At 41.0% G+C, this 24,596-nt stretch overlaps 1 protein-coding gene across 1 annotated transcript in view; it reads left to right on the forward strand.

Moving 5' to 3' along the window:
• LOC128743666 (exocyst complex component 4-like) overlaps positions 1-24,596 on the forward strand; it is a 129,630-nt gene that overhangs the window by 83,778 nt on the left and 21,256 nt on the right. Inside the window, exons 3-6 of the mRNA XM_053840285.1 lie at positions 7,926-7,976; positions 15,725-15,788; positions 15,846-15,963; positions 16,021-16,303. Of these exons, the coding sequence (XP_053696260.1) occupies positions 7,926-7,976; positions 15,725-15,788; positions 15,846-15,963; positions 16,021-16,303 (516 nt within the window). The remainder of the gene's footprint in view (positions 1-7,925; positions 7,977-15,724; positions 15,789-15,845; positions 15,964-16,020; positions 16,304-24,596) is intronic.

Below are 24,596 nucleotides of genomic sequence, written 5' to 3' on the forward strand. Positions count from 1 at the left end.
CCGTGAGATTTTCGGAGCCAAGAAATTTTTGGATCGTGCCTTCCATCGCTCGAAGAAGTAAATTTAGGGCGAACAAATGCCGACGGAAAATAAACACCCGTGACGTCTAAAGCACTCTCTACATTATGTCTTCTTATGGATTTCATAGAACTCCTCCTTCACGTCTTCGTGTTTCGCGTCATCCGACGCCGACGAAAGGTGAATAGCGACATGTTCTTCAGACGTTTCGTAGCTTTGGCAATCAGCTACTTCTCCGTTTTGGCTACGAAATTCTTGGAGCAGATTCTCCGTTTGAGGGGTTCGTCCAAAAATTATATGTCGGTCGTTGCGGAGGACGTTTCGAGGGTTGGCGATCTTCTACGGAAGGTCAGCTAAAAGACCATACCTTCCTTGAAAAATGTGGCAACTTCCGACAGGTACTGCATACTGTATATCTCCCCATTAACCGCAAGGCTCGAAGGAAAGAATGTGACTTGGACATTCTCTTTGCACTAGCCTCCAGCCATAGTAGGACCTTCTTCGGGAACTTGGTGTGGGCGATATATTTGGCGTCATCGCTTACCTCCTTAGGTGACCACGGGAGACTGCAGACAATTTACTCCGTATCCCAAAGAGAATATGGGACAGGCAATTATATGGACTGAAACGATTTGCTCCGTGGTATTGAGAGCATGCATTCGGTAGTGCTCCGGCAGAAAAAGAAAGATGAAACAAAACTAACGCTCATTTGGGGGCAGAGCAAAGCACTGCAAAAGCAAAAAACTCGTCACTTATCGGAGAAGGTGACATCTGACAGAGAAGGCAAATCGGTTCATCTTCTGCGTTTTTCCAGTAAAACGTCGAGAATTGTGATTCTTTTCAGAGCACGGCAAGAGTCCGATTCCAACCCACAGTCTCTCGGTTGGTATCCATGTGTTTTTCCTATTAAACTACCGCCCCACTCTTGTATTCGATAGACTCACACCTAATTTTGTCCCTCCAGTTTAGCATTTCATACACGCACACATACGCTCCTCCGCCGTCGGTCATTATTTTTGCATAATTGCCTTTTGCTTCTACCACCGAGAGAGCTGGTAGCGGCGGTAGTTTAATTGCAAAAACGCTTGGGCACCAACTGTTGTGACTTGAAGTCCCACCTGCCATTGAACGATCCAATATGTTTTTGGCCTTTATATCGAAATTTCCCAGTTTCATCCAGTTTATTAGCATTCTTCGCATCAGGCACTCCTCAACTCTACAAAAAAAGTTTATGTTGGATTGCGATAGTCAAGTAAAACAGAAAAAGCCACCAATACTAAGGCTTGATTGCGACAAAATCTGGACACCTCAATTTTGCAATAAAATAAATTTGCTAGAAGTTTAATCCTTGAAACAATTTTATATCATTTATGTGTTTATCGTTAATAATTATCAAACAAATTAACAATACTTATTTGGTTTGCATGAAAAATTGGCGAACTTTGGAGTTCACCCTTGCCATGAGGGTCAGTGCAGACTTGTTGGCAACCAATTTAGCTGCGTTTGTCCAAGATTTTCGAAATTTATCTAGTAGTTGTTGCTTGTTGTTTGTGCTGGGACAGCTCTTTCTTCGCCAAAGCTCAATACCGCTCGGTGGGGCGTAACTCTGGACAATTAGGTGGATTCGCCTCCTTCGGTACAATATGGACTCCATTTGCATCATACCATTCCAAAACATCTTTGGCGTAGTGACAGGAGAGTCCAAAACAGCGAGGGTACATCATGGCTGTGTAGGAACGGTAACAATCGTTTCTGCAGGCATTCTTCTCGGTATATTTCCTTGTTAACCGTTCCCGTAGTGATGTAACTTTTGCTTGCTCGACCACAGCTGCATATGGCCTGCCACATTAAATATTTTTTGGGGAACTTGGCTTTCTCCTTTGTCCGAAAATGCTCTGCAACGCCATTCCCTTTCATGGCAGTGTAAAAAGACATTCAGGAAGCTGTTTAAAGTCTTCTAGGATATACGTTTTATCGTCCATTATAACGCATCGAAACTTCGTTAAATATTCGCGATAAAGCTTACGAGCGCGTGTTCCTTAGCATTACGGTTTGGCACAGTTCTCACCTTGAAAGAGTTCATGCCTTGTCGTTGCTTAGAAGTGTGCACGAATGTTGGCGACATTTTTATTTTACGCGCAATGGTAAAGATTTGCTCTCCTCCGTAATATTTGTTTTACCTTCGCATCCTTGTGGTGGTTTCCGTTCCGTTTTTGTTCCGGTTCCAGATCCATTTTTGTTCCACTTCCCTTCTTCCTAGCTGATGTCAAGCGAGTATCGAACGATTTTAAAACACTGTGAACAGTGCTTGGAGGAAATTCAAGCTTTTTGGCACGTTTTCTTAACGAGAGATCCGGATTTTCATTGCGACCGCACACAATTGCTTTTCGCACCTGCTCTTCTTTCGACGCCATTTTACGCTGAGCGCTTGTAATATAAACAAGTGTTATATTTTCAGAAAGAACGTCTACCACTCTGCAAAATATTTCACTTATTGTTAAGGGAACATAAACATTTATTTCAGATTTTGATTCTGCAGGCTTTTCCGCTTGTTTTGATACTAATTTTATAAGGGGCCGACCACGGGAAGTGGCCGAAAAATGATCATACACATTAGCATTCCAGTGCGGCGTAGAACAACATCGACGGAATAAAACGCCGCACTGCAAAATCACGATTTCCAAACTTTATGTACCTTTTTCTCAGAATCTACACAACGTATTTACGTATTGGAACAAACTCTTTTTTGTTTTATTGGTAGACTCTTGGCAAAGACTTTTATAACTTTTGAGCTTTGTAAATGAAACACAGCCAGAGAAAAAAGAACAAGAAGACAAAATTTTATGTTTCCAATCATGTTTTTTTCTTCTTTTTCGTTTTTCTCATGGTGTGTTTTGTCTACAAAGCTCAAAAGTTATAAAAATCTTTGCCAAGCTGCTACCAACAAAACAAAAAAAGTTTGTTCCAATACTTTGTGTAGTTTCTGAGAAAAAGGTACACCAAGTTTTAAAATCGTGTTTTTGCAGTAGCGGCGTTTTATTCCGTTGAAGTTGTTCTTCGCCGCACTGGAATGCTCATGTGTATGATCGTTTTTCGGCCACTTCCCGTGGTCGGATCCTTACAAAATTAGTATCAAAATAAGCAGAAAAGACTGCAGAAATAAAATCTGAAATGAAAAAAGAAGGTTTTTATCAAGATTTTTAGTCGTTTATGTCCCCTTAATGTATTTCCGAAGCTGTGTGTGTTTAGGGGTGTCCAAATTTTGTCGCGAGCAAGCCTTAGTTAAGACGCTTAACATAATAACTTTAAATTAGACATCAATACTATTATTGGATGTGTTTGTGTAATCAAAGATGGTCCCTGAAGGGCTTTACTTTAAGAGTTGTCGTAACAGAGATGGATGACCCAAAGGAGCCTCCGGCTGTACAGTACAGTTGACTTAATCCTTAACTAATTAAGGGAAAACTAAAAACTTTTTGGAGTTTGTTATAATAGTAACAAACCCTGCTGATCGTTTCTTCCTAAATAACATCTCTTATATAGGCAAGGCAAATTTATAGGCATAGTATATAGAGATTTCAAGGCAGCGTTGGACAGTATAGACCACCAAATACTTTTACGATAATTTTTCCGATTTCATGCATATTCTCATACTTTTATCGATTTTGGATCGCTTTAAACCGAACTACAAATAGACTGCGAAAGTTTTGCGCATGATGATATGCTTTCACCTGACTATTTGTCTGCTTTAATTTTTTATATAGTTGTAAATGTATTTGAAATTGAAATAAATTACAAAGGTGAAATAGTGCGATACGTTTGTGAAGCAGTAACACATGTAAGCGAACGATTCCCCTCGAAGGGTCACATCTGCGTTTCCGAAGTAAATAATTTGAACGATTTCATTTTCTGCATCTAGAGACCGGAAATTGTTCTGTAGATGATTGATGATATGCATCGTTGTTACCAACCATCGATGCTCGTGAACGATCGTACGTTGGTCAATCATGCACAAAGCAAGTGACGCACAGGAAACTTCGCAGTAGATTTCAATTACGCCTAATTGCTTTTTAATTAACTTGTACGGTAGCTATCTCTCCACAGTAAGGGTAAGAGCCTGCTTTACAGAACCGTTGGTGTCATAAACGATACTGTAATATGGCCAACGGCTAAGATAGAATCAATTGAATCGAACGATAGGGCACGCGGTGCGATGAACGCATCCCGATAGAAGCCATCCTTTTCGCATATTTCGCAGAATAAGTTACAAAATTGTTGCATCTATTGCAAAATGGATTAAATCTTTTTCAGTTTACCTTGAGTCGACGCTATTCATAGGACTTCTAAAAATAATTGTAATAAATGGCTTGGAACCTTTTTCTGCCTGCTTTAATTTTGCGCTTTGGCCCATAAACCAAAAACAACTATTTTAGAAAAAGGTAATTTCATAAGATATTTTTGCTTCTCAAAGGGCGGCACATCACCTCCATCAGAGAAAATTTCGATGGATACCCATCATATGTAAGCCAATCTCGCATTTTAGGAACTTGCTCTTCCGGAAAATCGATTCATAAAACGGATTCAGCTGATAGTAATCGATCATCTTACGAAAGTAATCCTATAGACTGATGACTGTTACAAGGGGGCTAGACACTAGCGAAGAGGACACTCTGGTGGACATTATTACACTAGACTGCCGAGGGAAATAGCTCTCATTATCATCTTATCTTTTGGTGATGGTCCCGTTGCGTTCACAAAAGCAAAAGGGACATTTAACAATGCTATTAATCACGACTTGCGAGCTAGCCGCTGTCCTTTTTGGGCATTTACTTTCACGGCTACAGGGCCGTTTAGCCCGCCTAAGTTATTTATCTCTACAGTGTGCGACTACGAAGCACAAATGTTTGAGTGCTTAGGGAATTTAGTTGTTAATTCTTTTTATGGAAATGTGTCCTGGATCTAAGTTTGATGTCTAGTTCAAAGAAAAAAGTAACACATTTTTTGGCACCTGTTCTTCTTTTCATGAGTTTGACTGATTGCGAAAAATCGTGTCGACCGTTATAATTATGGGCTCGGCATTTTCTTTAGCCTACGATAACAGGCTGTACCTAAAAAGGAACAATATGAATGGCACAACTTTTCTGACGATTATGATATGAAAGAATCCACACTAAGCCGTAAATAGCGGACATCTGCTAATTCTCATACATTTTTCTTCACCATTCGGTACGTTCAGAATGTTTCCCATTGGTTTATCCAAACGTGACAAAAGCAATTAATTACCTCTTCCTATCAATGTCAACACAAGTTAGTTTTTCTTAACGTGAAACTTCATGGAATAGTAAAAGTTATTAGTTTCTACCGTATTTCTTTATTAGTTTCGACTACATCAATCAAATTATAAAAAGAAAATTATTGCTGACAAGCAAACGCAATAGAACTTTTGTATCGATTGTCACAACACTTATGTTTTAAGATATAATTTAGTACACTTTCGAATTCAAACTCACTTCAGTCCATTCTTTATTCCATCTAAAATATATCAATCAAAATCTTGTTTTTAAAGAAACGATTCTCCGCCCTACGCGTTGGCTTCTATTATGTTTCAATCAAATTCAGAAACGAAAACTGAACAATCACGAACGGACACATTCATACATCAGGCCACAACCCATCCCGACAAGGCAAGGACGAGGACAGGAGGTTCACAGTTGGGAACATTTACGTTTCACTTTGCTCCGCTTTTTTTAACAGCATGCTCCATTTTTCTTTCGGATTCGGACTACACCCTCAAGTACATAGTTGAAATCAAAAGTCCCTTCTGTTCGGAATCGTTTCCGGCGGATTCCGTGACTAGCATTCGTTTAATCTAATTAGGTACCGAAAGGTCCCTCAACAGCTTGTTGATTGAACATGAAAAAAGGCCATTGGAATCCTAAAGCTTAGCTGTGGAGGGATACTTTCTTGTGGAATACTTCCTTCGGAAGTTTGATGCGAGTAGGCTACAGTTCGGTTGGTTCTGCGAATTGGTATTGCGTAAGGAGAGGTTTATTTATCAGAATGTCACTGGTTTCGAAATCTGTAAGGTAAAAGAAAAGAACCGACAATATAACAAAATATTCCATGCATAGGAAGTTTGCAGAGATCCAATCTGTGTTATTTATATAGACAGTTTATTTATAGCCTATCTTGAAAGAATGTTTTATTTTGCCTTTCAGAGAACATAATTTCTGTCACATACAAGACAATCCGGCTACCTTAGCTACTTTAGATGCAAATACTTTAAGAAACGAATGGCTTATATTTGAGCAAGGAGGTAGATTTTGTATTTTGCAAACTCATACCCAATAATCTTTTTGCTGGTCCTTCTCAAACTCTAAACTTGACGCCCTTTTATTGTTATTTTTCTGCATGCATGCTATGCTGTTAAAGCCGAACGCAGTCCAATTTATAAAAAATCCGACTTAGCTTTGCTAGGAGGACATGCTGTAGAACTACAAAATTAAAAACAGTTTGAAAAATTAAATCTTTTAACAAAAGAAGTAAATTCTTGCGTTACAATACTAAAGGTTGTATTCAGGGATGTTTCGATCACTTTGACTCAATTTTGATTCATTTGACAGTACCGTCTTAACGGGGCCAAACATGTCAAAGTTATATATAGGACATATGTAGAACAGGTTATTATCTATAATTTTGCTGAATAAAGTTTTGCTGTATCTTTTGTAGTGATGGCGCTACAATGCTAGTATCTTATTTGTGACTAAATGAACGTTCATTTAGTCACTGATGAGTTGCTAGTGTTGTAGCACCGTAACTACAAACGATACAGCAAAACTTTGTTCAGAAAAATTGTAGATTAGAACTAGTTCTACAAATGTCCCATATCTAACATTGTCATATTTGGCCCCGTTAAGACGGTACTGTCAAATGAATAAAAATTGAGTCAAAGTGATCGAACCATCCCTGGTTGTATTTGTTTTTTTAAACTAGGGCACATAATTGTCAAATCAATTTATCGCTCGCAATCGCTCATAAAAGTGCTATTTTAGCTTAAATCGTTTCGGTTTCTTTGGCGCACTTCTTGCTTGGAATGTAACGCAAAAGGGCGCCAAAGATACCAAAACGATTTCGCACTTTGGAGGGTATAATTTTTCTTGCAAGGAATCTGCAATACATTGGCACAAATATTTGCAACATGACCCCTGATAATTCTATGATGACTAAACTGACATACCGGCACGCACTGACGTAGGTGTAAGTTTCCTCTCATTTAATATTGCGAAAGATTCCATCAACGTTGATTGGAAACGAGTGGTTCGTTGGCAGTTCCATGCAAGCCGAAACAGACACGCCTGATTCCGCGAGCTTTTACCTGCCAGATAAGGTAATTTTCATCTTTGCTTGTGCTCCGCTATCGCCCGATGCTCATCGATCGAGATCGGGCCTTGACTTTTCGCATCTTCTCGTCAGCAACCGCATCCTTTCGGTCGGAAGCGGTCGCAGACGCAGCACACTGATGAGGCTCGACAGGGTTGCTATCGGCGGTTGTCAGTGATGTATAAAATGTGTACCCTCCCGATCTCGCCGGGTCAGACATGAAATTGATTGAAATCCGATACTGCGTAGGAATTCGTGGCGAAGCACAAGGAGCCAGAGCGGAAAACGCAAACCGGTGGATAATAACCCGCAGATGTATAGACCAGCATGGGTCGACGGGTAATCACTCAGTGCGCTGTAATTGATTAAAAAGCTCGCAGCACGAGCGAGCGGCACAGTAAATGCGTTAATAGGATTATCTGCTAGGGTTCATGCATGTTTGGAAATAATAGCAGGAAGCAATTTTCCGGTGCAACGTAAGCATTTTAGAATAACACAGTTTTTTTTTGCTTTCTCTTTCATTTCAGAGATATGCAGTCAACACGGAGAAAAGCGGTGAAATCATAGTTACAGTTCAGGTAAGAATGATAATTGGTTTTGGTTATTAGAGGTATCATAGTTTTTGGTCAAATGGGGAAAGTTGAGCAATTATGATAAACCAAAAGCCTTTGTAGATCGATATATCGATTTCAAAGAAAACGTTCAGCCGACTGCAAGAGCCGTAACGAACAAGATATTTTACCAATTCTTAAGGAAAGTTGACGCACAAATCTACTGAATTCTTGTAAGAGAACCTCACCACTGACAAACTACCAAGTAGCCACAATTATTTAAGTGAATCCTTTTTTTCTATTGCGAAAGCTTTGTTATCCCTCTAAAGCATGTAAATTATACGCTGTTAGTTTACCTGCAACGACAAGAAACACAAAAAATAGACCAGTTATTCGTACTTCACATTGGAAGTAAGTAGATTTATTATGCTACTGGCAGATATTTATTAGATATCGTATACCTATATGAAAGAAATGAGCATAACAAGAATAGCGTCAAGAGCATTTGGTAGTGCAAACTAACCAGCTTAAGAATTGAAAATCGTTACCGTCATCCGGGGATACTTGCAACAGTTTTGAACTTTGACTTGGTATAATTTTCGAAATGTTCCGTTTAGGTTTAGGTGAAAGTAGTCAAAATGTGTATAGTGGTTAATACTTTTGAATTATGATTATAAGAAAAATAGCAACTAAACGAATCTGTAGAAAGACACGAAAATAGGGATGTTGCATGTTACCTTAAGTATATGGGGTAACTTGCAACACCCTTATTTTCGGTTCTCCCATATTTCCCCCTATTTTTGAATTTTTGAAAACATAAACAAAGCTCAAAGTTACCTACTCTAAAACGACATCGGCTACAATTGGCTCTGTAAAAAACGAATGCGTTAGAGCTGTCAAAAACGCGATACGCGGAAGTTTTACAAGTAACCCGGCCGTTTCAAGTATCCCCGGATGACGGTACCAGAATGTGCATGTTTTCTTGACGGCATCTTTGCTGCATTCGAGCTTCTGAAAGAAGTACGATATAATCACAAATCCATTCATCATAATGGAAGAAAGCACTTCAGGTTCAACATGCACAGTAAAGTAGCCAAGGAGCTGCACCTACCGGACATTAAATATTTATTTGAGCGCAGACCTCTGCGAAGCAGGCAAATTGAAATTATAATTTAATCCTAGAGCTGGTCAGCCAGTTGCTGCATTCACAGAAAATGTTTCAACACGTTTCCAAATACAAAATATTTTGTTTGAAATGCAGGTGTGACATTTTTTAATTTTTCTTCTACCCTAGCTTCTTTTTATGATTTTTCGATGCACACTTACTTTTTTTTATTTCTTCGGCGACAACCCGCTTATCAAATCCAAGCCGAATTCTAGACACGTCTCCAAGTTTTTCGGTCTTTGGCTGCCGCGCTTTAATCGCCCCCAACACCAGCTGCTCCGGCTTCAATGTCAACAGAGTTCATCCAATGCACAGTGGGCAGAATCCACCGAAAAATGGAACTTTTTGTGGCCACTGTTTTTAAGGGATAAAAAGTGAACTTTCTTATGTAAAAAATCACGAGAAATCGACTGGTGATGGTCTCAATGCGCGAAAATGACGAGAAGTAGTCCATTTTGCCCCATTCACCCTTATTTGCTAGTAGTTTTGAAAGAATCATGTACAAACTCTCTATAATTTGAGATTCTATGGTACGGAAAGAAGAATAATTTTAGGAAAAAGATGTATGAACCATTTTATTTTAATACAACATAAACTATAAATCTGTTTCCTTCATTTTACTCAAGATTTTGTACTACAGGCAAAATGCTACTTCGATACTTTTACCAGAGATTTACAAGAAGCATGCCTGTTGTGCAGGTTGGAACAGTTATAAAATCGAACGATGATCAAATTTTTCACTAAAATGTTGTTTAAGGGAATATTTTACCTCGCTTTACCCTACAATTTGTACTGAAATCTGAAAATGTATTGATAGAAAAAGGTTACAACTGTAAAGGTGTTCAGATTTGGTTCATTTTGGGTGTGCTTGTTCTAAGTTGAAAAATTTTGGACCCATATTGTTTATTGGTCCCTTAGACTGGCCCTTTCTGAGTTAGAAGCATAATCAGCCCACAGTTGGGCGTTTAACTGAATCGCACGCCGCCTTGAAGTCTACAGGGTGCTCCACCTTTTATGTCGGTATGAAAACATTGAATCACTTTAAGAAAAAACAACCGATTTCTATTAGTAATGCATTTTTATTTAGTTTGGTTCCTTAAAATTTTCTTGGTTGAGTTTTTGAAAACAATATCAATTAAGTGACCACCTTTATTAGAAATTACAAATTAACTCCTTTTTTCTGCGTTTTCCATTACCTTTTTGAGCATCTCGGGTGTTATAGCGTCGATTTCCGTACGAATATTTGCCTTGAGCTTGTCAATAGTTTGTGGCTGGTTGGCGTAAACCTTGCTTTTCAGATAACCCCACAAAAAGAAGTCCGGGGGGGTTAAATCAGGTGATCTGGGTGGCCAGTCAGTCAATATCACCTCTTTTTGACACCAGACGTACCGGAAATTTTCGTTGCAGAAATTGAATTGTTGAATTTGCAGTGTGGCATGGTGCACCGTCCTGTTGAAACCAGTAACCTTCTAGACCTTTTTCGCGCATTCGTGGGCAGACATAATGAGCCAACATCCACCGATATCGATTTCCATCGACAGTTTCAAGAAACTGTTGGGTCCTGAGCAACAGTCTCCCTCACTGCTTCAACCAATTCAATGGAACGTCTTGATCTTTGATGAATGGCGTGTTGACGATCTCCTACTATCCCGTGCTCAAAAAAATTCGACACGAAACGACGAATAGAATTGTCAGATGGTGCCTTTGAGGCGTTGAGTTAACACAATGGAACGACTATTTTCGATGTAAAGAGTCACTATTTCAGCGCGTTCTTCCGGTGTGAAGCGATGCATGGCAAAAATTGTACTGAAATGGCGTTTCCAAAACATATCTAATTAAAGAAATCGGTTGGTAAATGTGAAAGTTATACAGCGTTTACATACCGACATAAAAGGTGGAGCACCCTGTATAAACAAATGGTGAGTTTGCAAGTTGAAGTCACGGAATTTATCGAGGATTTGTCGCAAGGTGAATATTTGATCTGTCGTGGAGTCCCTTTTGAAACCCGTACTGGCTATTTGCCAATAAAGGTTTTCTGAACCGGTCTGAGAAACAGGATTTGTATGCTGAATTGAGGAGTGTAATGCCTCGATAACTGCTTCATTCGAGTCGATGGCCCTTTATGTAAATAGAACACTTTCCACCAGTCCGTAGGTAGTTTCTCCTCAGTCCATACCATTAGTATAACCTGATGGGCTGCACAATACGGCCGTTCGCTTCCGATTTCCAAAAGTTCGACCTATGCCGTCCTTTCCAGCTGCATTGCCATTTTCCAGCTCTCTCGCTGCTTTTCCAACCTCGTCCCAAACGAGAGGATCCGCAACTTGTCCGTCATCCTCAATTGTTATCCTATTTTTGTTACCCGCTCCATTTTGTTCACCATTCAACAATACATCGAAATAATGTTTTCAACGCCTAGTCACCTCCGATATCTCGGTAACCAGGTTTCCCTCCTTGTTGCACATAACAGGAGTTGGCCCGGTTCGGTTTCTAATGGGTCAATGAATCACCCTTATTCTGCGAGACGAGTGACGTGACTATTTGGAGTCACCGCGAATCAGGTGACATTTGTCACCTAGGTGACTCGCTTTGTCACCTAGGTGACACAGTCTGTCACTTAGGTGACAGGGGTTTCTTACCTAGGTGACTCGGTTGTCACCTAGGTGACTCGACTCGCCGTGGCGAGTCACGGCGAGTGACAATTGTCGTATTGAGTCAAGTGACTCGCAGAATAAGGGCAAATGTAGCTAGTTTTGGAGTGACAACTACTTGTTTCTGGCGCTAGTGTATATTAAACCGTCTTAATATACTAGCGCCAAAAGAAAGTCGTTGTCACTTCAAAACCAGCTATCTTCAATGATCCATTCCCATGATCGTATGAAAGAAGTTTCCCGTACCGTGCCCCTCGAAGCAATTCTTCGCCTCCGCAAGAACGTGATCCTAGTGCTGGCATTTCATACGACGGTGAAGTCTCTTTTCGGCAGCTCTAGCATCTCGCTATCTCTCTCTGCTCTGGCGGGTCACAGTTGCAGCCAATATGCGACCTCAGGCTCGATTCTTCTCATCAGTCACTCGCTGGCAATCTGCGTCAAACCACTCACTGGAAGTGGCTGCAGCAGTAGTACCTAACACTTCCCGCGCTGTAGTACTGATCGCGTCATAGATGTGCCTCCACTGTTCGTTCAGGTTCTCTCCGCGTTGCTCATCAGTCTTTCGAGAGTACTCTGCAGCAACTCCTTCTGCTGATAACCGCCGAATGTTCAGTCGTATCTTCCTCGTTGGTTTTGATTTGAATACGTTGGACAACCGGGCGCGGTTCTTGCCTACTACGAGATAGTGGATCGAGTCGACGTTTGGTCCTCGGAAGGATTGCATCTTACAAAATAGGTACTACAAATAACCATTCCTCTGGCTGCAGCGAAGTTGATTAGCCTCAGGCCATTTGTCATTTGTGGTAGGATGGAGGATTTCTCTACCAATAATGGGACGAAAGAACTCTTCACGTCCGAACTGTGCATTTGTATTCCCGATGACTACCTTTATGTCATATCTTGGGTACTCTCCATATGTCCTGTCGATAAAATCATAGAACGCCTCTTTTACGTCATCGGGTTTGTCGCTCGTCGGTGCGTACACATTTATCAGACTGTAGTTAAACTAGAATTAGCCCTTAATTCTCAACACGCATAGACGGTCATTGATGGGCCTCCACCTAATGACACGTTTCATTTGTTTTCCATGTAATACGAATCCGACTCCATGCTCTGCTTTGTTGCCGCCACTGTAGTAGATGTGATACTTGAATGTCGTGCCCGCAATAGGATCTACAGCTCTCTACACTTCCTGGATGGCTGCAGCCTTGACCTTCATAATCTGCCGCTCTGTTGCAAGGATACCCGCGGGTGCCGGTTCAAGTAGAGCCCTGACATTTTAAGTACCAAGTTTCCAATAATTGTTGTCCTTTTTCTTTTGCCTGGCTCATACCGATTTCTGAATTTCTCCTAGCGAAAGTTTTTTAAGCATACCGCTTTACTGGGGCTGCGATACCTAGTCCCGCGGACAGGGCTGTTGTCTTGGGTATAGCTGGGAAAACATAGCGTTTCATAAGTCAGCCACCCGCTCTGGATCAGTCGCTGTTGTATGCCACCCCTAACCTGGGATACAGCCGCATACCTGGTACGGAAACGGCGATGAACTACTCCCAACCTGGAGTCAAACGCTCACGGCTGGCAAGGCTGTTTCTTTTTCCAACACTCAGCAGATGCATGAGTGACTCCTTCCCTGTCGGAATACGACCTTAGTTTCCACCGAGGTTGGTTACTCGATCTTCACTAAGGTTGCTCGTATTCTAGCTGGTACCACGAGGAGGTAGGTACAGGAGTTGCTGAATAAGAAGCTAATGGCCACTGTGGGGTCTATTATATAACTGCAGGAATGCGAGGTACCGATGTCACCATTTACCAGCCCCATAGCTTGGTCATCGCTCACAATTCAATTGGTATGGCCACGTGGAGGCGCTAGGTAGGGGTTTGGGATGTTGGGCGCTTTTTCCTAGATGCCTTCCCCATTTCATACCCTTTTCATCTGTCACTCTGACATTCGGGATCTAACCAGCTGTTACCCTGTCTTCCACACGTAGTGACTACCACATCCCTCACAGTCGTTTCAATGGCGCCACACGCTATGTCCGAAGGTCCTTATTATACAGTGGTAACCCAATTTTGTCACTCCCCGATTTTGTCACTCCCCGATTTTGTCACGTTTTTGACCCGATTTTGTCACCCCCGATTTTGTCACGCTTTTGATTTATCAAAAGCTTAGTATGTCAAATGTGTTAAAACACTGTGAAAAGAATTGTGTTCAACAAGTTGATTATCGTGGAGTTTCCACAAAAGTTGTGTCTTATCTCCACAACTATAATAGCTAGAACGTTACATTCTTTGGCAAAGTTCTTTATAATAATCTTCTCAAAAGTTTTGTAGAACATTGTTTTGCTCTATCTCTTACTGCTTGAAAAATAAATTTTCTATCTTACTTTTAGGGGGGTTAATCAAAGAATCGTTCATACCATAAGAAAGAGCTTCTTACGCTGTGAAATTTCTCTGAACATAGTTAACCAGTATAATTAACCATTTCGGCGCAATTAAAAAACGCGTGTTTTCATACCTTTGGGAGTGCTGTGAAAAGGTGACAAATGTCCACAGAGAGGTAGAAGGAAGTGCGACATGTCCTAAAAGTGATCAGAATGAAGTATATGTAGTTCGTTCTAAGTTATCTGCAAAAAAATAAAAAATTGAAAAAACACCCGATTTAGTCACTGCCCCGTTTTTGTCACCCCTAAATTCATCATGGGGGTGACAAAATCGGGCCATTACTGTATAACTTTCACGCACTTCAGATTTCTCTTCACAGGATGTTAGTATTGATCATAACAATGAATTTATAAAAGGTCTTAAAATATTCTATCTTGGGTTTTTCACAAAATTAATTTTTTAGGGTTATTTAAGGGTCATCTATTCCACCAACCAAATCTGGTATAATTGCTCATTTCGGCCCCAAATTCAATTTCATAAGGTTTTGTATGGATTGATCAATCCCGCTTGCAGTGACGCTTCTCCATTTTTTTTCAGATTTTCGAAAAAACTCATTTTTCACTGCATGTCACTGCAAGGGGAATTGATCTATCCGTATATAACTTTGGGAAATTAAATGTGGGGTCGGAGTGAACAATTATACCAAATTTGGTTGAAATCAGAGGTAGTCGATTACAACGGTTAAGCCCACTTGAGAGGGGATGACCCCTAAATAAACTTAAAAATTGAATTTCGTGAAAACCCCGAGATAGAATATTTTAAGACCTTCTTTAAATTCATTGTTTTGACCAATAATAACATCCTGTGAAGAAAAATCTGAGGTGCATGAAAGTTAAATAATAAGTGCCTTCGGACATAGCGTGCGCCATGGAGGTTCCTACCCAGCCCACTTATATCTTCCCTTTCTTCTTGCTGTTCTGTGATTCGTTGATCAAGCTTTCTGGCGTATTCCGCTGCAACGTCATCTGCGGTCAACCACTGGATGTTGAAACGTAGCGTCGTCTCAGTGTGACCATTTGCCGCGTTTGAGAACCTTGCGCGAATCTTACACACCGAGATTGTGGTCAGAGTCGATATTTGTCCCCGAAAAGACTCTACATCGATGACATCCGAAAAGTGTTTACCGTCAACTAAGACATGATTGATCTGAGAGCTAGAGTCCCCATTTGGATGCCTCCAGGTGCGGATATCGAATTTGACTTGACTGCTGCAATTTTCGAGTGAAAATTCAAACGCCGAAAACTTTTTATCCTCAATGTAAAGGATTACGTTAGACAGAAAGCTTTTTCGCTCTCATTTATATTTGTTCCCTCTCGACTTGACTTACAATTACAAATCGAGCTTATTTCTAGGGCTTGAAGTTTCTCTTGCAGTTCTATCGAAAGTCAAGACCAGCTACCTACCTACCTACTTTTTCCATCTGTTACTTTTATTAGCGCGTGTCCTGATAAACTTTTATGGTCAGTGTCATTATTTCTCATAAAATTATTTCTTTTTCGTTTCCTTCTATGCTACAGGGTGACCTCACACAGCAGGAAAAACGCGCTGTCTTTCTCACTGTTCACGATCTGGGCTGCAATCGTAAGTATTGATGTCTTTCCAGGATGGACCTTTAAAGTACGAATTTTAAAATTTCAGATTCCTCTTTCGAAGAGTTTGTCAACAGTGCGTGTATGATCGAAATTAAGGAACGGTCGTGTTTCATTCATATCGACGTACCCGGACACGCGGACAACGCTCCAAATCTACCAGAGAAGTAAGCCCAAATAACTGTTACTGGAATCACAAATCACAAACCATTCTCTTCCGTCAGCTTCCAGTTTCCATCGCTTCAGTTGCTGGGCGAAGAGCTGGTTACGGTGTTGGACTTTTTGCACGTTAAATACGTTATCGGCCTAGGCGAAGGTGCGGGCGCCAACGTCCTGGCCCGATTCGGTTTGGCACATCCGTCACGAACCCTCGGTCTCATTCTGATCAACGTCACCGGTTCGGCAGCTTCGGTGCTAGACGCATTCAAAACCAAATTCATCAGCTGGAAGGGAGACGAACTCGGCCAGTCAGCCGAGGACTTTCTACTGTATCACAAATTTGGCTATGTAAGTTTTCGTACTCAAAAAAAACTGCAGCATTTTCACAGACAGATTGTTCACGGTCAATCACGCTTTTCAGCGTGAAGTCATGTTCTATATTCAGCACCATTGCCCCACCCCACAAACAATTCACCCTGTCCAACATGATCCAAAACACATTGGCTTTTGACGGGTAGAATAAAACTGTTTCCTCGCCTACTGGTGTTACCGACTCTATTGTTATGCATATACCTTTCTATGTTTCTTCTTCTATACTGTCCTTCTATTGTTTCATATTCAATCGGCAATTGGAATGTTCTAAATTTTTGTTTCGTGTTAGGTAAACCATGTTTATTCAACCTTGTTATTTTCCCAAACCCGTAGTTGAAGCTCGAATTAAATTACATACCGGCAAAACAGCCACCAAAACGGAAGCATTGGAAATTGCCTGTTCTCGAAATTGGAATCGGTTATTATATACATACTGCGATTTCCGCGAACCGCCACTCTAGTCCCTTCTGTCCTTGTCTATCGTTCTCGTAACCACCACTAGAGCCCACGTAGCCGCGGGAACCATATACCCTGTTCTCAATACGTCAGCTCCATTCTAGTTCCATTGACATCCTTAACAGTAGATTAATATCGAACCGTTGCCGGTTTGCGGAATTGTGAGTTATATTTTAATAAGTTGGAATGAGTTCAAGCGAAGTTTTTATATTTCCTTATGTTGGAATACTATTCGTAAGAAAATTCGATTAGAATAAAACTGGATTAGTCTAGTGAAACAAGTTTTTGCAAGGTCAGGGTATAAATCCGGGTTCGTAATTTTTGTTTAATTTCTACAAACGTTTTCTTTGAACGTTATTCTAGGGTTAAGTAGGTAACTACGAAAACAATTTCGTATACAAATTACTTTTAATCGTTTCACAATTCCGCAAACTCATGTGCAAATGTTTCCGGCATCGTACACCGGTTCCAAATATATGCTCACTGACATATTTCCTGTTATTGGACCGTTGTATTTTAATATATGTTTGCTTTATTGTTCCATGCCTCACATCTTCCATCGACTTCGCCGATAATGGTGAATCCTTCGTGCTTATCCGTCCACCTGTCAAAATCGAATGAATTCATATCAACGTCGATCCGACAAAAACTGTGGACGAATTATAAAAAATAAACATACCAATTTAAATCAATCGCCCGCGTTAACCTTTCTAAATTGTGAATGAAACGGTGAAATGTAAACAATACTACAAACAACTTATCGATCCGTTGCAATAACGGTGGCTTTTCCGCGCGCACCGAACCTGAAATAAAATGGCTTTTTACAAAACGAATTCAACCATTTCTTCGACAACAACAACAACCACAACTACTACTGCACCAACAATTACAACAACAACCATAATCTGCTGCGGTGCTCCGCACAAAAAAAAATGCAAAAATGAATCACCCTCGGGAACCACAGATCTTCTCCGAGGTACATTTGCATATCGCTTTCCTCCCGTGGGTTGCCACAGTACTATAGTATTGCTCGAGCTTTTCCTTTAACTCGTTCGTTGTTGCATCTTTTTTTTACTTCCTTCAGTAGTGTCCTTTTTTGTTGAGTTTCGCTTGTGTCATTAGAATGTTCAGCTTGCTTGTATTATAGCAAACTGCTATCAGTTTACGCTAGCTTGCTGGTGCTTTTGTCGGCAAATCTCGGTTCTAGGAGTCAAATAAAATAAAATGTATGGCATTTCTACATAAGTATACCAAAATAGGTTGCTGTAATCTATCAATTATTGTGTAAAAAGTGCTGCTTGAGTAGTGAAATGGCTGACAAGATAAAAATTTTCGACTAGATGATGAATGGAGTCAATGGTATTTAAAAAATTGCATCCATCGAATTGTTACATTCCGTGCATGCTACGAATTGTTACAGTTACATTCAAACTCAAATAATAATTGTCTTGAAAGTACGATGAAACCTAATTGGACAGCAATTTGTTTTGAAAAATTGAGACAGAAGATAAACAGCAATCAAGTTTGACTCTTTTAATCAAGATTCGAGATTTGTCACGTTAAAAAATCGATACACAATCGATTGGTCTTCGAAATGTGGTATTGAACTGAACAGTAAGTCCGGTACATTAAAAATTATCATCTTCTCGAAATACGAACCCAACAAACATTTTTGTTGATTAGTAGCTTATTCAACTTTTGTACGGCTAATTATCAAGCTACAAGCGCTTGATAAGTTGTGATACGACAGTGTTTGTTGGGAAGCGCATTCACAAACAATACAAATAATAATTTCATTAAAATGAATTTGATTTACTATTGATCTCTAGGCCGGCCTATAAAAACACGTCTGTCGTTTTCATGCTCAAAATAATAATTATTGTTATGAAACTATTTTTCACTTTGTGTCTGTCAGAACACAATCATAAATTTTCGTGAGTATTTTGTTTTAAGTATAAAAACTGCTTTTGAAATCCCAGACATCAAGTGTTTGAATCTCAACTAAATGAAACAACTAATTATCTGTAGCAAAGTTTACAATTGTCATATATGATTTGATTTAGTGGCAACGGTCCGTTACCGATCCTGCGCCGAACGAATTATGGTCCTCCAGTATCGTCGGTCCTGGGCTGCCGTTCTCCAATCCCCACGAACACCAGCTGAACGTGCATCGTCTTCGACACCACACACCCACCGGGTGCAGGGTCTGCCTCGGAGTCTACGGCCTCTTCTTGGTTCTCTGCTGAAAATAGTTTTGGCTACTCTTTCATCGGGCATTCTGGCCACGTGTCCAGCCCACCGCAGCCTGCCACATTGCACTACCGTCACTATATCAGCATATTTGTATACTTGGTACAGCTCGTGATTCATGCGTCTGCGCCACAATTCATTTTCCATTTAGCCACCAAGTATAGATTGCAGAATTTTACGCTCAAAAACCCCAAGCACTCGCCGATCAGCTTCCTTTAGCGTCCATGATTCGTGTCCGTAAAGGGCCACTGGGAGGATTAGTGTTCTGTAGAGCGCCAGTTTTGTGCGAATTTGTAAACTACGGGACTTCAGCTGGTTGCGTAATCCGTAGAAAGCCCGATTCGCGGCTGCAACTCGTCGTTTCACTTCGCGGCTTACATCGTTGTCACATGTCACGAGTGTACCAAGGTATATAAATTCCTCCACTACTTCATATCGTTCCCCATCTAACTCCACCTCGGCACCAACACCACTTGAGCTCCCACGTTCCCTACCAGCAACCATGTACTTCGTTTTGGCGGTATTAATGGTAAGTCCCAATCTCGCAGCTTCCCTTTTAAAGAGCCTGAAGGCCTTTGCCACTACTCTACGGTTGATTCCGATGATATCGACGTCATCCGCAAAACCAAGAAGCATGTGAGATTTCGTGATGATAGTTCCATTACTTACCACATTTGCTCTTCGTAATGCACCTTCCAAGGTAATGTTGAATAGCAGGTTAGAGAGTGCATCTCCTTGCTTCAGTCCATCCAACGTCACGAAAGCAGCTGAGGTCTCACCCGCTATTCTAACCCATGATTTGGATCCGTCCAGCGTCGCACGAATCAGCGTAACTCGTTTCGTCGGAAAACCATGTTCTAGCATTATCTGCCACAGCTCATTTTGTTTAACTGAATCGTACGCCGCTTTAAAGTACACAAACAGATGGTCTGTCTGCAAGTTGTACTCCCGGAACTTGTCTAGCAACTGGCGCAGGGTAAACATCTGATCCGTCGTGGAGCGACCATCACGAAAACCAGCTTGGTACTCGCCGACGGGATACGGGAAAGCACCTTGTAGGCAGAATTGAGCAATGTAATTCCTCGATAGTTTTTACACTCCATTCGATGTCCCTTTTTGAAAATTGGGCAAATGAGGCCATCCAACCTCTCCTCCGGCATTTGTTCTTCCTCTCAGATCCTGACAATGATCCGGTGGATTGCTTCGTACAGCCGTTCGCTTCCCGCTTTTGAAGTTCAGCCGGGATACCGTCCTTCCCAGCAGCCTTACCGTTTTTCAGCTCACTGATTGCCTTCTTAACCTCCTCCTGTGTTGGTGGCTCCACAGCTTGACCATCGCTTACAATTTCTATCCTGCCCCTGCTAATCTCCGCATTTACCTCTCCATTCATAGTGTCTGAAAGTGCTCCTTCCACCTGGCCGTTTTGTCGGTAAGCAGGTTGCCAGCACTATCATTGCACATCACAGGCATGGCAAAATTCCTGCATCTCACCGTTTTATAGAAACTCCGTGTGTCGTTGCTGGCGTATCGCTCCTCTGCGCCGGATGGCAACGATGTTTGGATGGCACCATGGATGTTCCTCCACAGCCCATTTATATCTACTTCTTCTACCTGCTGTTCTGCGATTCGTACTCCACTGCTACGCCGTCTGCCGTTAACCGCTGGATGTTGAAACGCAGCGTCCTCTCAGTGCGAGCTTTCGCCGTGTTCGACAGCCTTGCGCGAATCTTACTCACTACGAGATAGTGGTCAGAGTCAATATTTGGTCCACGAAAAGACCGTACATCGATAACGTCCGAAAAGTGTCGACCGTCAATCAAGACATGATCGATCTGAGAGCTAGAGTCTCCATTTGGATGCCTCCAGGTGTGTTTCCGAATATTCAAACGTGGAAAGTAGGTGCTACAGATGGTCATCCCTCTGGCCGCGGCAAAATTTATGAGCCTCAGACCGTTATCATTGGTAGACAGATGCAGGCTATGTCTTTCAATAGCTGGACGGAAGAATTCCTCCCTCCCGATCTGCGCGTTTGCATCTCCGATGATGATTTTCACGTCGTGTTTTGGGCACTTTCCATAGCTTGTCGTAAAACTCGTCTTTAGCATCATCGGATTTATCATTTGTCGGTGCGTATAAGTTGATTAGGCTATAGTTGAAGAATTTGCCCTTAATGCCCTTAATATACGGTCATCTACGGGCCTTCACCGGATAACTCGTTGCTTTTGTTTTTCCAACACTACGAAACCGACTCCATATTCTGCTTTCTTACCGCCACTGTAGTAGATGTGGTACTTGAAAGAAGTACCTGCAATAGGGTCCACTGCACGGAACTCCCTTTCTCCCTAATTTAGCCACCGAACTTCCTGAATAGCAGCGATCTCCACTCCGAGTTGATGCAGCTCTCGAGCAAGCAAGCCAGTCCGTGCCGGTTTATGGAGAGTTCGGACATTCCAGGTACCAAGTTTCCAATCGTTATCCCTTAATCGTTTCCTTGTCCCTTGTCGTGTCCTATACCGATTGTTCCGTCCTGAATTTCTTTGTTCGTTGTTCGTGGTAATTGAGTTTTCGGTATACTACCTCACCGGGGTCGCGATACCTACATCCCGCTGATGGGTCTGCCATCTTAGGTATAGCTTACGGGATACAGCATTTCATATTCAGCCGCCCGTTACGAGACAGACGCTGTGTGAGCCGCTCCTCAATGGAGAACAAGCGCTCTCGTTCGCACCTCCTAGCTTAGCTGCTTCAGTAAGTACATGAAGCATTTCCGGGTAAAGGCCATCGACCGTTTGACTTAGATCTGCGTGGAGGCGCAATTTTTCCTAAATTTGCTATAAAACATACAGCAAATGACACGTTTTTGTGAAGAGGAAGCATAGGATTTTCAAATGAAATGAAAAAAAAAAATGGTGACCATGTTGAATTTGGCCGCTATATTGAATTTTATCAGAAAATCACCTTTTTTGTCATTAGCGTACCTTTTTCATTTTAAGATCAAACTTTTTTTACTTCATTTGGAAGCCCTGTTCTTTACAGAACCATGTCATTTATTAGGGTAGATGCTCCAGTAGTTGTGGTAGTACCAGTAGTGGTGGAAACTCGAAATATATCATGATTTTGGCGGATTTCGAGACAATTTCCGTTTTCTATTGTTAAATATATATTTGTTAACAGCTTTATCTAAGATACACAGTTAAAATTCAAGATGTTGGTGCAAAAATTACAAATTCCTTTTCAGCAGTCCAATAGAGTGCAATTGCTTAAGAAATTCGTAACAATCCATAGCATTTTAACAAGCCTACGTTGTTATCCACCTGCTGCCATGCTCATTGCAAGCGTTGCTAAGGCGGTAAACAACATTCCACTATTATAGGCAAATTTTCCACTATTATAGGAACATTACCACTACTTTAGGAGCACATACTAATGTCAGGAAAAGCAATATTTTAGATATATTAACCAGTAGAAAGGTATAATTTTGGTATGTATTTAAAGCCAACACTATGGTGCATCATATTATCATGTAGTTCAATTGGAAACTGATAAATTGAGCGTTCAAATTGTCTTTACACACTATCCCCCGACATAATCCCTCCATTACTGGAGCATCTACCCTAGTAGTTTTATTGCAAATTTTGGAAATATCACATAATAGGGTAGATGCTCCAGTAGTATCAGTAATGGTGGAAATGCGAAAGAGTTCATTATTTTGGGATCTTCACTATCAATACTGGGTATTGGTAAGTATTGATAGTGAGGAAGATCTCACGTCGGGATCCTAAAATATTGAAATCTTTTGAATTTCCACCACTACTTGCACTCCCACAACTACTGGAGCATCTACTATATAGATTTCACATTTCAACGTATACTAAAGATTCAACTTTTTTGAAACTTTCGGGGTTTGTAACCTTGGTCGTTGTACGCATACAGGGAAGGGGTAACCGCGGCTTCCGCCCGCTGTAAGATGGCAACCCTATCAGTAGGATGGGGACCTTAGGCTAACAACCTACTGTACACGTTACAGAAAATGGAAGCAGAAATCAATCTGCATTATTGGCAACAACGTTTAGCATGAAAACACGGATGCGAATCGGAACATGGAATATACTAATCCTTGCCTAGCAGATCAAGCAGGCTCAACTTGAAAAAGAACCATTTGAAGCTTGAAACCCTGGGCCGAAAACACGGGTTAGAAACCTTACTGCAACCTAGTGCTATGCGCCAACAGACGCTACCGAACTGCAGGAGAAAGACAGTTTCTACAGCCAGCTAAAGTGTGGTTGGAGAAATCCCGGATAACGAATGCATGAATGCATCGTAAAAGTGAGAAATAAAACGGTCTGGACTTCTACAGTAACTAACACTAGTTTAACCTATTCTCTGTTCACTCTGTGATACTATTTCGGACACTTTAGGGCATCCCCAGACATGCTATACCCGCTAAATCGGCCATAGTACATGTTCAACATTCAATTTGGGATCGAATTCCAGTGTTTCAATGAGGTTATGCTCCTGATGACATCAAAAGCCGATGGATGTATTATCGGTGAATCAGGCGAGTAGTGTATGTTCCAGAAGGATGTTCATCAATTCAAATAATCATTTTTCACGAATTCTCCAACCACTGATAGATGTCTAAAATTAAAAAAGAAGAAAACTTATCCAATTTAATTCTACTATATATATTATTTTATGCTACTATTTATATTTTAGATGCGTATTTCGCCTACGACTTGCAGGCTTCCACAGTGTCTGTTTTCGAACATTTTCACAGCCACTTAGTTAGCTTCGTCAGTCGTCAGACTTATGCCGTGCTTTGAAAATAACTTTAATTTTCTGCGTTTTACGCTTTGCCAGAAGACGAAGCGATCTGCTCTCTCTGTTGGATGTTACCTTCTCTTACAAGTCACGAAATTGTTTACTGTTCAAGTGCATTGCTGCATTGCTCTGCATCTGAGTGAGTGTCGGTTTTGTTTCATCTTTCTTTTTCTGCCAGAACACTACCAAATGCAAGCTCGCAAGATCACGGAGCAAATCATTTCACTCCAAAAAATTCCTTGCCCTAGAGAATCTGAAATGGAGAGAATGGCCAAAGTAACTCCATTTCTACTAGGATTCGAACCAACGAGCACGTCGTTAGTCAAACCATACATGGTAACCTTGATTTCCCGGAGTCTCCATATCTTAGAATGTGGATAAGCCCAACACTATGGATGCTTTTAGGAGCTAATATTGTGATATCATGAATAAATCTAATGAATCGCTGGAAGCGTAATGGAAAATGGCGAATACGTTATTGCTGTCAATGGACCCATTGCGCAGTACGTACCCCAGAAGGTATTCTACGACATCAAGGAAAACCATATATTCCATTCAATTCCTTGAACCCAAAGGAAAGCGGACCTCCCGAACCAATTGAACATCTCAAAAACAGAATTGAAAGCTCCTTTGTATATTCAGATAATTGTTTGTTGTAGACTAAAAAAATATATTTATTTATCGGTAATGCACACGCTCAGTTTATAGGGGGATTAGGGATTAGAAGTATTGCAAATTCTAA

This window comes from Sabethes cyaneus, chromosome 3 (assembly GCF_943734655.1).
Source record: "Sabethes cyaneus chromosome 3, idSabCyanKW18_F2, whole genome shotgun sequence".
NCBI lineage: Eukaryota > Metazoa > Arthropoda > Insecta > Diptera > Culicidae > Sabethes > Sabethes cyaneus.